This window comes from Mchenga conophoros, linkage group LG6 (genome assembly GCF_057382185.1).
Source record: "Mchenga conophoros isolate Kocher_MC1m ecotype Shallow Benthic linkage group LG6, M_conophoros_male_GT1.1, whole genome shotgun sequence".
NCBI lineage: Eukaryota > Metazoa > Chordata > Actinopteri > Cichliformes > Cichlidae > Mchenga > Mchenga conophoros.
Window position 1 is genome coordinate 32935331 of NC_140531.1, and position 17715 is coordinate 32953045.

General features: G+C 39.7%; 1 protein-coding gene across 1 annotated transcript; it reads right to left on the reverse strand.

Annotated features, from left to right (window-relative positions):
- Window positions 1-60: 60 nt before the first annotated feature.
- samd1b (sterile alpha motif domain containing 1b) lies at window positions 61-17558 on the reverse strand. Its single transcript, XM_085277518.1, has 7 exons — window positions 16206-17558; window positions 14900-15143; window positions 13557-13684; window positions 8252-8300; window positions 8058-8169; window positions 4352-4466; window positions 61-4226 (listed from the first exon to the last, which is right to left on the reverse strand). Exons 1-7 carry the CDS (start codon window positions 17382-17384, stop codon window positions 4083-4085), a joined length of 1971 nt encoding a protein of 656 aa, XP_085133644.1. The 5' UTR covers window positions 17385-17558; the 3' UTR covers window positions 61-4082.
- Window positions 17559-17715: the final 157 nt, after the last annotated feature.

The window sequence follows — 17715 nt, forward strand, 5'->3', positions numbered from 1 at the left end:
AGGACACTCACAAAAACACCACCACAGCTTGCAAACAACTGAGCATTCACTCACTGTGGATTCTTTTTATTTTTTATGTTTTATTACTAAATTGTTTAAACAAATGAAAGGAAACAAGCTACAAGGGCTTAAACATACTGTACATTCCCCCTGTGAGAATCAGGACTCGAGCTGTTCCCTCCAACAGATTTAACGAACAAGAAGGAAATGATGTTAACAACACATCGAACACTTTCTTCTTTCTAATGGTAATAATCTTTCAAACACAGTTATTGGAAAGACAGTGAGAGGTAGAGGAGGTTTAAATGCACAAAGAAACATTGAATCTGATTTACGCATCAGTGTACGTTGAAATGTATTGGATATGCTGAAAAAAAAAAAAAATAAGACAAAGAAACAAAATTACAGTTTTTTGTATCATAAACATGGAATGCATGCTGTTACAATACAGATGGAAATAAATTATGTGACAACTGGACACATTTGGTCGCCTTTTGTCGTTATCAGTCAATAAAAGCCATTAAAAAATGCTGGTGGCATGAGATCACTTGATTGATCGACTCAACTTTACCCACAACATCTCTCAGTAAATAATGTAATCTTAGTAATTAACAATCAGCCAAATGGGTTTTAATATATATGTGTGTGTGTGTGTGTTAGTTCAGAGGTGATTTATCGGCTGATTTCAGTTCAATTAGCCAAACTTTACTCTGCAGCTGGTTTCACAGAGATATTTAGATGCTTCATAGGTGTTTTCTACATTAAATAGGCCACAGAAGCAGTATTTTCTTCTTTAATGTTGACTATCAGTAATATCTATAGGAACAAAAGAAGTAAGCATGTCTATAAGACTTGAGCCTTTGTTATGTAAGTAAAGCGCTTTTAGTGTTTCTTGCTCAAATTTGGGATTTTTTATCATATGTTTTTTTACATCGTCCATCAAAATGCACTGTCCCTGTTAAAAGTAACAGTCAGGTGTTTTCATAGACCCAGGAAGGCAAAAGATTGAACCAGCTGCCTGTCCCTTCAAGCTTTTCCTAGTTATCTATGACAAAATTAAAATCTATTTACTAAATATTAAAAAGTAACTTCCAAGTGTAACTAGCTAACAGAAGCAACTAACAAAGTTAATATTACCTTAAGTATGTGTCTGGAACTGACATATAATACACAAATAAATAACCTACATTAAATAAAGACATATTTAGGACCAATAAAATGTGTGTGTGTGTGTGTGTGTGTGTGTGTGTGTGTGTGTGTGTGTGTGTGTGTGTGTGTGTGTAAGGCATGCTACCTTTTGCTGCTACATCCTGTTTTACTTTTATCTTACATTGGTGTTGATTGAACAGCACTAAAGTGTTTTCAAGACATCGAGCGAAATCATTCTCAACGATTAAGCTAGTACGCTAAAAATACCATACAAAAGACTTGATGATCTGACATATGCTGTCATATTAAAGAGGAAGTTCATACAGAAATCGAATTGAAATATTTTTTTCTCTGGTGTCTAAAGCCATAAATATTTGGATGAATATTGGGAACAGTTAGAGAGCTGCACACCACCACAGAAGATTTTAAATCAAGCATTGAAGATGTGACTCAAGTGCAGACTTCCATTTGAGGGGTTTTAACAAAAGTATTGTATTAACTGTTTCGCACACATTGTTATACAAAGCCCCTGATTTTAGAGGCTCAAAAGTAACTGAATAAGAAAAATTTAAAAATAAGGATTAATTAAACTACTTTTGCTGGAAACCTTGAAGTCTAGAACCATTGGACATTACCAAATGCCTACTGCAGGCTAAAAAGTATGATTGTGATCAGATGAGGTCTGTTCCCTTATTATTCCATGATAAATACAGCTGATAAAAGCCCCTGAAAGGATTGCATTTAATTCTCAATGAGGTCCAAAGCGGTGTTGATGCAAGTGAAGGAAGCTATCATTAGCCCGAAAAAGCAAAATAAATCGAAGAGTGTTTTAATATTTGGATGAAAACTGACATCATCAAATGCTGCATTTACTTTACTGTTGCTCCTTCAGTTGCTCTTTGTGGGTCTTTCTGCCACCATTTTTATATTTAATAACTAAAAACATGTCAGGTGACTGTCTTAGCCATTGAGGAATCTCACATTTCTTTACCTTGAGAAACTCTTGGGCAGCTTTTGCCCTGCACTTTGACTCACTATCCACTATCCATCAAATTGAATGGTTCTTGGATCAGTTTCGAACTTTTGGCTGAACCTGAACCTCAATGCCTCGCACACTTTAGAACTAATTCTGCCACTTCTATCAGCAATCACAATATTAATAAACACTAGAGGTCCAGTTGTGTTGGCAGCCACACATGTCCGTACCATTACATGCCTTCACCATGTTTGACGGATGATATGGTATGGTATGTTTCTGTCTCCATCATTCTGGTTTTTCTTTGCAATATTTCTTCAGAACTGTGCAGGCTCCTTTAGATACTTTCTGTCTTTTACAAGATACTTTTACTCTGTCATGAAATAACGAAGATAACAGCATCACCATAGAGGTGCCTGTCAGTCAGTTGTCCAATTACTTTTTAGCCTCTGGAAACTGAGGACTATGTACAAAAATAGCTGTTATTCCAATTTGTTTGTTAAAGCTGAAGGCCTGCACTTCAATCATGTCTTGATTTCTTGATCTAAAATCAGTGAGGAGGCGTCCAGAGTCCAAATTTCATTCATTTGGAATAATTCAGCAGTGACTCAGTGAAAATAACAAAAAAAAAAAAATCCAATCACTTTGCTTTTGGGTGAGCAGTTTCTGTTAGGAACAAGTTTCTTTCTACTGAGCTACATCCATCAATCTTTTCAATGTGACTACAAAAAGAGCAACTATTATCCCCCTCAGCTGAGCTGCAATATCTCTTTTAGTAATAAAGTACTAAATAGTTCCCTTTAATTGGATTTGAGGATGAACTGTCTTCAAGAAATCACAACATCTTAACTCTGGTCCAAGATGTCATGATAACTAAAGATACACTTAAACACTTTTAAATACACTTAAAAATTACACTCTTTGTGTAAATCATCACTGATGAGCGGATCACTCCCAGTAGATCGATCCATTTAGTTTGTTTAGGAAAAAAGCTCTCAGCTTACTCATAATTTCTATAAAACTGGACCTACATAAGACAGTTAAACAGTTCTGTGTGACATGTGATTTTAGGTGTCTATTAAAGAAGTAAAGTCTGATGTAAAGCAAATATCAAAGTGTATCTCTGTAAAACCAGCATATAAGGTGGTGATGCATAGCCCTAAGCAGATTTAAAAAATACTTTTTCCATAATATGGAAAAGATATTAAGTTACACAAAACCAACCAGCTGATAAGCTGACATGGTCCAAAAGCCTCTCAAACATCTTAGTCAGTTTATTGCTTTGACCAGCAACCATTTCCAAAATTTCCATAACCCTGCACAGGTTTTGTTTTAAACATAGAGAACAATATAAAGGTTCATCATGCCAGCCATCATCGGCCTACTTCAGCTTTGGGAATGTCTCAAATCCGGTCAACCTCTAAATTCTTTGCTGTCCTTTTCAACATGTTCTGTCTATTTGTAGAAGGAAAGGTACACACCAACAAGAACATTCTCAGATCATAGCCCAAAAATGCAAATGACCCCTTCCCCAAGTCCCAGAAAAAAAACATACCGCTTTCAAAATGTGCATAAAAAGCAGCATGAAGTGACAGCTTAAACCAAAACATTTTGCACAGTTTAATCAGTACAATTGCAAAGTGCTTAATTGTTGTTTGTCTTAAAGGAGAAATTGCATGGTTGTTTGAAAATCTCTGCTCTACTTTCTCCCTCCGACACTTGTGCTCTGATAGAAAATCCTTGTTGTCTAGAAAATCCAGTCTCATTTCTGATGTCAAGAGGCAGGAGGATAAGAAACAACAGTGTGTGCGTACCTGTGTTTTTGTGTTTGCATGTGTTGTGTGACATGAGATGAAAAGTGAAGTGTATTGTACTGTATATCATGCATGCATTTTTATACTACGTTAGCTATATGTAGATACAAACACAACAGTCTGCTTGTATTTGATTCATGCTGTTAGCAGTCGTCATCCTCAAAGTGTGTTTTCTGCAGAACCTTTACATGACGTTCATAGATCTTGAGGGCGGGGCCAAGTCTGATTGACAGGCCAGTCAAAACATCATTACGCTGCATGAGGAGAAGTGACTTTCCATCGATTTCCTAATGAAGAGAGCAAAACAGCGCATGCAGGTGCATGTTGATTACAAGTGTTTAAAGTGAAGCGCAAGCCATTGAGCTTCTGTATGGTGCACTCTAGTGGCAACTAAGGAAGATCACAGCCTTACCTGGGTCCTGAACGCAGCAGCCTGCTCAGGGAAACCCGCTGCTGTGAAATAACTGACAACATCTGACACTGTCCAGTTTACTGGGCTCCCATTGACGCCCTCAGACTTCATGAGCCTGCAAAAATAACACAGTTGGTCAAACAGAAAACATGCAGGACGCGACGTTGAAACAGTCAATTTTAACAGTTATAGTGCTGCCAGATTTATTTTTCCTCTCTTTTGTAAATTCTATAGTGCATAGCATGACTGCAGAAAAACTATCAATGCTTTTTCATTTCATAAAACTGGTAGAGAGCTGGGGCCAGAGATCTGGATCACTTTGTCTAACCTCGCAGAAGTCATTCACCTCTAGTATGCTATGCATTGACTTCCTGTGTTTCAGTGATTACTTTTGTGTCACAGTTGGTATAATCATATGTCTCACTTTATTTTAAGTGTATAATGTAATCAGGGAAGTGCTTATATTGCACTACACAATATCCTGTGATTAAGTGCTTGGTGGTGATTAGTTGGATATTAAGGTTGAAATTAAACTCACACAACTGTTAAAATATTATAACTTTTTTGTGTCCTGTCTGCAGATTGAAGCTAAGATCTCACAGGTTAAGTACAATTGTTTAGTTTTAATTTATGGGTGGTCACATCCATATTGGCTGAAAAGAGTCCATCAAATATGGGCAAATATCAAATATGACACTAAACAAATGTAGGATGTTCTTCACATGAAAAATAATGTGAAAATGAAAGTACACCATCCTTGAGTTTCAGGGTTTTTATATATTATAATAAATGTCACCTTGTAGAACCACCTCTGCCACATCACTGTCAAACAATTTTAGCCAGCTCTTCTTTACAACGTTGCTTCAGTTCAATGAGGGGAGTTGTTTATGCACAGCTCTCTTAAGGTCCCACCACAGCATTTCAATCAGGTTGAGGTCTAAACTTTCAGTGGGCAATTGGAGCACCTTCCTTTTCTGTTTTTAGCCATTTTTTGTAGATTTGCTGCTGTTCTCATTGATCATTGTCCTGTTGCAAGATCCAATTTGGGACAAGCTTTGTCTGTCAAACAGAAAGTCTCCTTTTAGGAGAGCATCCTAACGTACGGGATAACATCATGGTATGCAGGGTGCTCAGCTGCGGACAGGAAAGTACTGCAGAGGGTCATCAACACAGCCCAGAAGATCACTGGCTGCTCTCTGCCCAGCCTGGAGGTCACAGCAAACTCTCGGTACCTCAGCAGAGCTGGCAATATCATCAAGGACCACTCTCACCCCAGCAATCAACTGTTTGAACTATTACCGTCAGGCCGACGGTACAGGTCACATAAAACCAGGACAAACAGATTCAGGGATAGCTTCTTTCCCAGAGCTATCACTGTAGTAAATAAGCACAAAAACAATTGAACCTATTCCATACCGTCACTGTCATTATATTATGCTGCTATTCATACTGTCATTATATTAATGCTGCTATCCTGTATATATTGTACATACTATTGTTTGAGTACTTACGATTGTTTTTTTTGTACTTTTTATATTTTACATTTATATTTATTATTGAAACTTGCACCAAGGGAGTGGCACTCCAATTTTGTTGTACTCTGTACAATGACAATAAAGGCTATTCTATTCTATTCTATTCTATTCTATTCTATTCTATTCTATTCTCATGTTTCACTCAAGAATACTTTGGTATACAGAGGAGTTCGTGCTCAACTCAATGACTGACAGATATCCAGGTCCTGTGGCTGCAAACCAAGCCCAATTCATCACCCCTCGACCACCGTACTGACAGCTGGTCTGAGGTGTCTGTGTTCATACGCTGTTTGGTTTTTTCTAAATGTGACACTGAACATTACGGCAAAACATCTCCAGTTTAGATTCGTCATTTTTCCAGATGCAACTTTGCAAACCTAAGCTGCGCTGCCATGTCCTCTTTTAGCAAGAAGAGGCTTTCTCCTGACAACCCTTCCAAACAATCCACGCATGTCAGTCTTGTTCTAATTGACTTGTAATGAATTTAACATTAAACATGCTGACTGAGGCCTGTAAAATGTGAGACGGAGTTCTTGGGTTTTTTGCAATTTCTCTAAGCATTGAAGGGTCTAAGCATGGAAGGAATTTACTGGTACATCTACACAGACAGACAAATAGATATTTTATGATCCTGCAAAGGAAACTGCTGTGTTACAGCAGCAAGAAAAAGAAAAAAAACATAGTATATTATACAATAAAAACAACATTTTCAAAGGAAAAGTACCAGAGGCCCATAGTGAAGGTCTTATAATGAGAGGTAGTGCAAAAAAAGCAAAAAAAAAAAATCCTAAAAATATAAAACTAAGATTGTACTAAAGTTGACTGCAAATAGCATTAATAAATAATATGTACACAACAAGAAAAAGCAGAAACAAGCTGGGAAGATGGACGGCTGTCTTGAATGTTTTCCACTTGTGAATAATCCTTCTCAGTGCAGAATGATGGACTTTAAAATGTTTGGAAATGGTCTTATAACCCTTTCTGTATTGATGGGCAGGAGCAATTGCTTCACCAAGATCATTGCTGCTGTGTTTCTTCTTTTGCACTGTGTTAACACACACCTGAATGCTCCAGACCAGCAAACTGCTAAAAATCTGCTTTTATAGAGGAAGTCACGCCTTCTGATGATTAGTTAATCGAGTGCATTTGGCTGCCTCTTACCCTGTTAATTCCTATCAAGGTTTACTTAGTTTTCTACACACTGCTTCTGTATTTAGTTATAAATTGTATAAATAACAACACAGTATAATATGTCATGTTTTGTAGCTCATCTGACGTTCTAATTTTAGAACCTGCTAAAGACCAGGTGTCTTTTTAAAGTATCCTGATATTTTAAACCTTGCAATAGAATCAGGGCATACTTTCTTCATCACATGACCTTATCTGAAAAAAAAAAAGGCTTCAAAACAAACAAGAAGTAAATCATCCGGCAGAATTGGCTCAGCAGAGCATCACCAAGAAAACAATATGTGTTAATGTCTATCTAAAATTGATCAAAATATGAAATAAACTCAATTTTATTTATTTAATTTTAATCAGTCAAATGTTACAATGCAAACTGGTCTGTGCAGGACTGCAGTGAGAAATCTGTTGCAGAGTTATTAAAGTTTTGTAATTCATCTTTTTTATTTTATCTAAACAGTTTTTAGTTTTAGGAATAGTTTTCTTGTTTGAGTTTGATTGTTTTTTATTGTTTTGAAGAAAATGACAGCATACAGAGAAGGACAACACATCACTCCAAAGTATTTCAAGAAACTGCAAGACAAGACAGAGCCTGTAAAGAGAATAATGGGAGGTGTAAATGTGAGTGTGTGGGTTTTAGTTTCAGTCTGTTTTCTTTCTTTTTTTTTACTTGGCAGGACAGTGAGGAGAGTGGGCAGGAAAACTCAGAAAAGAGAGAAAATGTTTGCATTGAAAGACAGTTTGATGAACATTTGAATTCTGAATTCTTTGTTTTGCTAGCATAAAAGCAATTTTTTTAAAAGGGAGCAAATGCCCAAAAAGCAAAGCAGAAATAAAATCTGTATCAGCACCAAATTGATATTTTTAACATATATATTGCTATGTATCGTCAGAATTTCACACAAAGAAGCTGTTGACTTTTGTTCATAGTTTTCTAACGCTTGTGTGCATGCATGCATCAGCATCTGCAACATCTCTACTGTACTCACACTCCACTGCTAATGGTTATCCCTCGTTCTTCAGATCGGCTGGAGTCTCTCGGGGAGGCTGTGGGTGTTAGCAGGCAGGACGACACACCGACCTCTGTCTTGCACTCCAAATCTACGAAGGAGGCAAGTATGATTCCTTGTCGTGAAACCCGAACATGCACTCAGTTTGAGATTATCAATGAAACGAAACTCACTGTTAAAGTCTGAGGAGCTGTGGTTTATTTCATCATGCTGTGTCTGATTCTGTGCATGGACAGGAAAGAAAGACAGGGGTTAAATTAAATGCAAAGAGGGAGTGTCAGAGCAATACAGAGAGAGTCATATGACCTCCGCCTTAAATGAAGGACAAGAGGAGCTAGCAGCATGAAGATGCATCATGACAAAACCACAGTGGGACATTGAGACCATCTGCTGTGGGAGTAAAAATGATGATGTGCAAAGGTATGAAGTGGACTGGGGGGGGGGTTGACAAAGCTGATGAGTCACCCTGGTGGAGAACTGAAGTCTGCCTTAGACACCTTTTGTAATAGGATTTTTCTGCCCGACTTTTGAAAGCATAGAAAAGCCTCCTGGAGATAAATGGATGCTTCCACATACTGAATCTCTCATTACTTTAACCAACAAAACTCTGTAATTGCATTTGAAATCACTCCTCTGTTGACATTGTCATTACACAATACATATACACAATACATAAGAAGTGCTTGGATAATAAGTGCTATGTTGAGCATTGCATGGTATATGTTCAAAAAAAGGTATATGCACACATTATGCAAACCACATTTGTGCTGCCATGCTGGAATTGATTAAAAAAAATTTGTTCAGGAATGCAAGTGAATAGCTGTATTTTGGCATCTTTAATTAAAAAAATTATAATTTAATTTAGTGTTTTTTCTGCTTTTTGTAAAACAGTCAATTTTAAAATTTGTGGATAACAACAATAACTAAAAATTCAGTTAAAGAGCATGCACGCAGTGGTGATTAACCAGTTATAGAAACATAAAAAAACATTTTGATAGTTACAAATACCTTTAATAAACCTTACACTGGGTGGTGGTCTAACACATTTTGAAGCAGTGTATATCAACATTCATATACCATATATACCACTGATACCTAATAAAGTCCTTGTCGGGTACTAATTATTTATTTTAATCATTTTCATATAAAATGCCCAGCATGCACACGGCTTCAGTGTTTGGGTATGCTGTTGGAGAGATGTTAAGAGTGTGTGATAAACTGCTGTTTACTCTGATTACATTTTCTAGATCAGTGTGGATCATAGTTAACAAATAATTACGAAACAAGAGTAATCTGTCTGCTACATTTTCTTATAATTTATTTGAACCTCTTGAAAAATGTAAAGTGTTGCTAGAGGCTTCTTTTCTGGCATTCAGAACTCTTACCAGGAATACTCATTTAAAAGCACTATTTTAGTTAAAAAACGTGATAAAGGTATAACTCCCTCACCCAATCAGAACAACAGAACTAATGAAAGGGTCAGAGAGATGTCAGTCTAGCTCACTCTGCACTTACACCCTTTTTAATATTTTGTTCCTCCTTAATAACCCGTTAATCAGCATCAGGCTCTTAATCACATATTGGGCATATCCTGTAGTACAGTGTAAGACATTTCCTGATTGTATAATTATCTAAAGTGTGACAAAGCTTGGCCATTCAACATTAATCATAACGTAATATTTGCTTTTCCAATGAAAGGGAGAACTCGCACTTTTGAGATTTTACTGTTGCAGAGAGCAAAACACTGACTTCTGTGTCAAAAATTGACACAGCCTTCATTTCAAGGATAATCACTCCCATTCAGAGCTGGTTCTCTGATTGTAACCCAGTGACCAAACAGCCTCTTTAGTTAAAGAGGCCACAGTTTGCAATAGGGCTGGGTATCGTCACTGATTTCTAGAATCGATTCAATTCCGATTCACAAGGCCCCGAATCGATTCGATCCACGATTCGATTTAATTCGATTCGATTTAAATCTGGGAAATTTTGACAGTCAGAAATATTATAATTCAGATCAGTACGTTTACATATTTTTGTATCAATAAAAAGGAAGCTGACACACGCAAGACTTTATCACAGGTGTGAGCATCACAGCAGAGGCCTTTGTGTCAAAGTAGCTGAGGATAAAACACAGAAAAACATGAAGGTGATTTTCCTGGCCTGGGATTTTATAAAAATATTCTGCAGTACATCAAAAACGAAAGAAAACCATTAATCAACATATGAACATCACCTCTGAAGTTACAGCGGTTTTATTACAGACACAGCGTTTTGCATTTTGAATAATTTTAAAAAGTTTAAATTTGTTCAGTATTGAACAGCAGAAATGAGGTTTTCTTTTCGGAAGAATGTAAAAGGGAAAAAACAGCGGCCGACAGCCTGTAAACAACAGTAGACTTGTGCGTAACAAGCAAGCGAATAATGAAGAAAGGGAAACTGTTCTTGAAGTACAGAGAGAGAGCTGTGCATCGCAGTGGAAGCAAAACAGTAAAAGTCTGAGTGAATTCATGACGATGTTTATGTGAAGCGTTTGGATCTTCTTTTGCTGCTGGTTCGGTCAATATTGTTTGGAGAGAGATCAAACTAACAGCTTTAGAATCGGCGCATAAAGGGCGTGCACACAAAGCGCAGACCCGCCGACAGATCAGAGTCAGCGAGCTGTCGGCTTTCAGCCCCGACTGTGAGAAAAGCGACATCTAACTGATTCTGATCCGCGGGTCCCGCTGTGTGTTTAAGTCTTTGTGCAGAATCCGTGTTCCTGCTCTCATTTACTGTCTTAACTGTTTGGTGGTTCTTGAAATTTTGTGAGATTTCACCTGAGATTCTGGCATTTTGGGCAAAATAAATTTATATTAAAAAATTGATTCAGGATTTTAATGAATCGATTTTACGTTATCCAAGCCAGAATCGATTTTAATCGATGAATCGATTATAAGAACCCACCCCTAGTTTGCAACCATAAAGTGACTCATCAGATCAGGAACCCAACTAGAAGCAGGTTTGTTGCTTTTTCAACACTAAGAGCAACAATTTGTCCTCTAGGTTCAGTTAACACAGACTATAATGCGCTGACATGTTTGATGGAGAACAGTAATGGAAAACAAGATGATTCTTGGAATATGCCATTGTGTACCTGAGATTTATTTTTAAAACAACTCATCAGATTTGGCTCAGTGGAATTTTGTTTTTGGAAATCCAGCATGTGTCGCTGACACAAGTATTAAAGGTAGGGCTGTGTGATATGACCAAAATCTCATATCCCGATATAAGAATTCTATCGTCCGATAACGATATAAATCACAAAAATGTAACATTTTCTGTAAATTCTGTGAATCTCGGGCAGCTTGACTTGCGGGAAGTGTTTCCAGCTGAGCGTCGTGTAGCTGGAGTCGAGTGTTTTAACCGATGCATGAAACTATACATTTTTAGACATAAGTTGTAACGGCCGCCGTTTTCTTTGTGAGTATTTATTACACGGCGTGCTGCGGGGAAAGCCTGTTCTAACGTTTGAGTCTAAGGTTGATTTTTTTTTAGCACCTGGGGGCTCTTTTTTACTTCTCATCCGTAAATAATCTGCTCTTTCACGTGATTCAGTTTATTTTGAAAAGTCTCAACAGGATCTTGAGCTTTATTGTGAAAGGTTTATGTGGAACATAAACAAGCGGACACGTGATGCTGTTACCGTCGTTGTTGCTAACCACAATGCATAAAAACAGGTAAACAGTTTATTTTGCGACACCACGAAACAAAGGATAGCGTAAAATGAAACATAGACATTTTTATATCGTCATCCGATATATATCGTTATATCGAACAGCCCTAATTAAAGGTAACAAAACTTTCTTGAAATGATCTACAAGAATGTTGGAAGTGGTGCAGGACTGCCCAAGGAGGTTATCTTAAAATCAGGTTTAATTTTTTACATTTTTATATACTTTTATATACAAGTTTTGTAACTTCACAATCATGAGTTGTAGTTACATTGTGACAGTTAGACCAATAATACCTAGAAAACCATTTAAATAATAACTTCTACATGCAGTGCAGAAAAAATATAATGTGAAATCTTTAATATTTTTAATTATTATTTTTTATAGTTATTAGTGTCCTTGAATTAAATAAGCAGATGGATGGATGGATGGATGGATGGATGGATGGATGGATGGATATTTATTTGAGAAAGTTCTTTGATGAGTTAAGATAAATTAAATGAAAACAATTAGTGCATATTATTGAGTTTTCTTAAAGTTTGCTCTCAGATTTGTTGCTTGAACTGATCTAACTGTGTGCTAAACTTGGTTTAATAGGTTAAACTGGGGAAAAGCATGAGATGGATTTTCTGTAATTGGTTGCAGGATTTTGAGTTTTGGGGTTTAAATGTTTGTTTCCATTCTCGTACTCTAAGATTTTGATTATTTGTTAAGCTGACTTTGGGATTTCCTGTTTTGATTTATTTATTATTAAAAGTATATTGTGAGTGTTTTTTATTTCAAGGTTTCTACTGATATTTGTAGTAGGAGTAGTAGTAGTTTTCCTTACTCTGATAAAAAATAATTGGCTTGTATATTTAAACAGACTAATAACATACAGAAATTTCCTTAACAACCTAAGATCAGCCACGTAAGTACAGAACTCTGATTCCGCCTTCAGATGATTCCTCCTTCCTTCTTATGAGATGCTAAAAAAACGCTTTTAAGGGAAGGAATTGAGAAAAAATCAAATATACGAAAGATGTCGATGAATTAAGGTATTCAAATTGAGTGAAGTCATTGTCATGTTGAAAATACCCCCCAGTTTTGGATGATTTGAGCTTTGTGATATGGCACGTAATCCTCAGAAGGTGGGTATGCCCTTATCATAAAGGGATAGCATTTTCTATGGTTATGTAGGAAAGTTGCAGCAGATCAGCAGTTTCTGAAATACTCAGACCTGTCTGGTACCAACAACCAGGTTCAAAGTCACTTAAATCAACTTTCTTCCTCATTCTGAAGCTCAGCTTGAACTTCAGCTGGTTGTCTTGATTATGTCCACAGGCCGATATGCACTGAGCTGCTGCCATGTGATTGGCTGATTAGATATTTATGTTAGTTGGCAGTTAGACACTTCTAAAATAATAATCGGAAAAATGAGTTCCTGACTAGGAAAACTGAAAAGTCTGAGAAAGTTTTGGCAGATACAAACACTGAGTTGTTGACATCATATAGGCAGCATCATGGAGGATAAAAGTTGATGTCAATTCATGGTTAAAATAGTCCAAATTCACATTTTTTGTTTTTTTGCAAACATTTAGCTTGTAATTTAGGATTTTCACTAATGACCACTCCTCTAGGAAAAGAGCATTACTACACAAAGAATACTTTCACATTTAATGCTCCAGTATATTTGACTTATAATACTTGTGTACTATCAGTCAAACCATTTTGAATGATTGAAAAAACAGAACAAAACAAAAACAAAGTGGACGACACATGTACTTACGCTCACTTGCACCTCCATTGGTATCTGATCAGGGGAACCAGCTCTCTCTTCCATGACTGGACCATTACTCTGTGACTGCGAGGCTCCCTGAACTGGTGTGTCGGGGATGAAATCAAGCACCGGCAAACCTGAAAAAAAAAGTCAAAGCAAGGTAAAAAGACTGAAGAAAGGAAATTCTATATCTGAAAATAGTTTAATGGTAGCATAGGAGCAACTATTTATGTAATTTACTGTGTACAGTACTGTTAAAAAGTCTTGAGCTACTCCTCATTTCTATATTTTTTACTTCCAAGGAGCCAGACTTCCTTCTGATTTATTAAAGTGCTCTTGAGTCCAGGAAGGTATTTTGAAGGTTCTTTTGGACATTGGTTGCTTTTTCATTCATTTTCTGTCCAGTCCTGGTAACTGGCTATTCACAGCGGACTAGTGTTTTGTTTTTTACGTTCCCTAACACTGACCTAAGTGTAAAAAAAAAGTATAAATTGTATGTGTAGGCACTTTATTACCAGCACCCAGTTGCAAAAATGCATAATGCGTTCCCAATCCTTTAGCTGAATTCACAAAATATGTCAAAGATAACACAATTTCTTTGTGTTATTAAAGAAAATGTGTATGGAGTGACCCAGTGAAACCTCATAAGAAATGGTCTCAGTGGAAGGGTGGTTATCAAGAAGCTATTCTTAAGAAAGAAAAACAGGGAAAGGGCTGATGCATGGCAAATTACATAAGAACTGAACTGAAAATTAGTAGCAACAGGTTCAAATACAGACATCAACATTACTGAGGCACTGTGAGATCATCTTGCCAGAGACCTGAGCAAAAGGGAGCCAACATCCAAAGAAGAGCTTTGAAATGTCCTTCAGGAAGCCTGGAGAACAATTCCTGAAGACTACTTAAAAAAATAACAGGAATGCTTACCTAAGCAAGTGCAGTCTGTGCTGCAGAACAAAGGTGGTCAAGCCAAATATTTACTTTGAAACGCCTCAGAATTGTACAAACTCTATTTCTATATATGTCTGCAAAGTTCAATAAGTTGCTGCCCACATTCCCATTTTCATAGCAAAACATAAAGAAAGAAAAAATTATTCAAGTATTAAATAATTACTAGTATTAGTTATTAGTATTAGTCTGTTTGAAATTGTTGTTGAAGAAAAATTAAAAACTTAAAAAAGTCCAATTTAAAGTTGGAAATCAGTTTGAAAAGAAAAAAACAAATAACCACTTGAAGGTTTTAAGAAGCAGCAGCCGTGGTCAGTAAAGAGCTATTTAATATAACCGTGAGAATATTACTAGTTCTTTAATGAGGCTGCCTCTGAGTACACACAGCCATTCAGTGCACACACCTTTGCCTCCCTCCTGCTGCTCCTGCTGGGGGCTCTCCTGCTTTGATGCTTTCTGGATCTCAGCATCTTCTCTGATTTTCTCAATGAGCACTGGTTCGGTTGTCATGGCTACCGGGGATAGTCCTCCCTCCTCCTCAGAACTCCGAGTATCCTCCTCCTCCTCTTCTTCCTCGTTGTCTTCCCGTTCCTCTTCTTCACTGGCTGTTTCCATCGGCTCATTCTCCTGGAGAGAGGGTGACGGCGGCTGCAAGCACACATAAAGTTGTATCAGAAGAAACGCAATTAAAAAAAGGGGTGGGGGTGCACTGCTTTTCGAGATGAGTTTAAAGCTAAGTTAATCGCTCCCTAAGTTTTGAGGGGTTTAAGAGCATATCAGGTCTGCTGAGCTTCTCCGGGGCAGACAGTGCTGCTCATAAACACCCCCCACTTGGAGAAAGACATCAGAAATAACGATAGCCGCCTACTATAGCTAAGTTTGCACGCACACACAGGGTGGAGAGGGAGAGCGCGAGGGAGGAGAGTGCGCTGTCAGAAATGACACAAAGGACTTAATGAAGCAAGAAACGGGAGGGGTAGTGGGACATAAACGGGAAGGCTATAATAAAAACGTTAGAATGGCGCTTTTATTATATGAGTAAACACGATGTCCGGCTGATGGGGCTGAGTCCTCCGTCGGCCTGCGCGACAGAGCAGCGCTCACAGGAGCGCGGCAGCGGCACGTCTCAAGTTTAGACAGACACCGCCTACTGCGCGGCAGGCCCAGACACTCTGCGCTCCGGTGTGCACGGCTAAAGTTTATAGGAACGAAATCAGATGTTATTGACCCGAAAACAGCGAAGTGGAAACGAAATCTGTAGGTGCTCGTGCTCGCGCCGCGCACAGACGCTCTTTGGTGCGCGCTCTCGCCCTGGGAGCCGGGGAAAGCCGCTCCGGAGCTGTCTGCTCCTCTCTGTAACCCGCACCTTTTGTGCAGGAATCCGAGCTATACATACACACACAGACAGAGACACGCATTTGGCGAGGCTACAGAGGACAAACGCAACACGGGCACGGTCGCATCCCACTGACAAGCATTCGAGACAATAACGCATTTCCTCAAATGCCCTCAAACACTTTTTGAAACATTGAGGTTTGACGAGAAGAAGAAAAAACGAAGCACACGCCGGGCGACGGAAGCGCGTCCTAATGCTGTGCGTGCGGTTTCAACCCGCGATCATTAATTTATCGGCAATCCATCGAGCCAAAGCTGCTCGCTGAGCCCCGCACAGTCCAGACGTGTCGAAAATATTAAGTTAGCGTTGCCCACCTTTTTCACAGCGTGTTTGTCCTGCAGTGCGCTCTTTGCAAGTCTGTCAGCGGACGCATTCTTCGGCATCGGTTCCTCTACCACCACCCCCCTCAGAGGGAGAGTAATGTTCCCGCAGCGGGTCCTGCGCAGCCTGCCCCTCGCCACCTCTCTCTCCATGACCACTTTGACTTTGCCTCGGGTCAGCTTTTCCTCCGACAGCCGTTCCTGGCTGCTCAGATAGCCCAGGATCTCCTTCAGCCCAAGCGGCTTCATGTGGCCTCTGGTCACAGTGGCTGAGCCCCCTCGGAGGCTCTTCTCGGACAGGCTGCGAACAGAAGCGACTAATCTGTCGCCCAGGTCCGAGTTAGCGTGGTTCCCCGTTGTTTTGGTGCTCCCTCCTCCGACTCGAAGTTTGGGCTTGAGGGGAACAGACTGCTTCTGCCTTTGATTCTGATGAACACTGCTGACACTCCCAGGGCAAGTTTTGCTCTGCGTGTCAGCCCGGGACACAGCACACTCCTTTTCTGCGCTAACTGCACCGGCTTTGCTCTGAGCCGTCCTGCCGCCGTCAGCCCCGCTGTGTGCGCCTGTCCTGTGGCCGAAACCGGGCGACGGGCAGTCCCCCGCCGCCTGCTGTCCTAATCCCTTGTCTCTCGGTGCACTCGCTTTCTCCTCTTTACAGCCGCTCCCGACAGCACAGCCCGTTGTTGCGCCACAACTGAGGCACCCGTTTCCGCTACTCGGGCTGGAGGCAGGCTTGAGCTTTTTGCCGGTGGTGCTGCCTGATGTTTGAGTGTGTGGATCTGGGCTGGGCTCCGAGTCCTCCTCTGCCTCCTCCTGGTCCGTGAAGCTGTGCGCACTGTCGCCGTTGTTGTTCAGATGATCGTGTTTGGTCCGCTCCCTCGCTGCCTCCGCGCTGCTGCTGCTGCTGCCAGCGGCCGTAAACTCACTCTTCTTTCTGCTTTTCCTCTGCACCTTCGCCGCGTTTCGGTACGATATGGACCCCTTGTAGCTAACTTTGAGCACCGTCTGCTCTTGAATCAGTTTTTCCAGTTCTGTCCTGGTTCGGTCCGGGTCTGACCCGTGTCGTCTCCGGACCATTCGACAGATCCTCTCCAGATCCGGACGGGCTTTTCTCGAGCGGAGAGAGTCGATTGTTTCCAGGATCCACTCTCGGTACTTGTTTGGCTCGGACATCTTCTCCTGCTGGTGCGGATGGGGTTTGGCCCGAGTGCGTCTCTTTTTCCTTCTCTGTTGTTTCACAAGTGACGCTGTGTCAAAGCTGGGAAGCCAAAGTGCGATCCCCGGCTGGAGAATGAGGACGGAAGCCTGGCTGGTACGCTTGCGTTCGTTTGCCACATTGTGCGCTTAAGGTGGACCGAAGATGGCGCCTATGGTCTCTGCCGCCAGAGACGCAAATTGCATTTAAGGTGGAATTGACTCGCATTCGCGTGGCTCAGAGCCACGTTCTTTGTTCGCAGTCTTATTCTGATCAGCCTGCGGTTTACAGCAGCACAGTGGATTTCAG

Excerpts from the sequence above, each read along its gene's own strand:
- samd1b (XM_085277518.1), bottom strand. The coding sequence starts at position 17,384 with ATGTCCGAGCCAAACAAGTACCGAGAGTGGATCCTGGAAACAATCGAC. Across the intron at positions 13,685-14,899 it reads GCAGCAGGAGGGAGGCAAAG|GTTTGCCGGTGCTTGATTTC; the intron begins GTGTGTGCACTG and ends TTTTTTTTTCAG. Across the intron at positions 8,170-8,251 it reads CAGCTCCTCAGACTTTAACA|ATTTGGAGTGCAAGACAGAG; the intron begins GTGAGTTTCGTT and ends CCTCCTTCGTAG.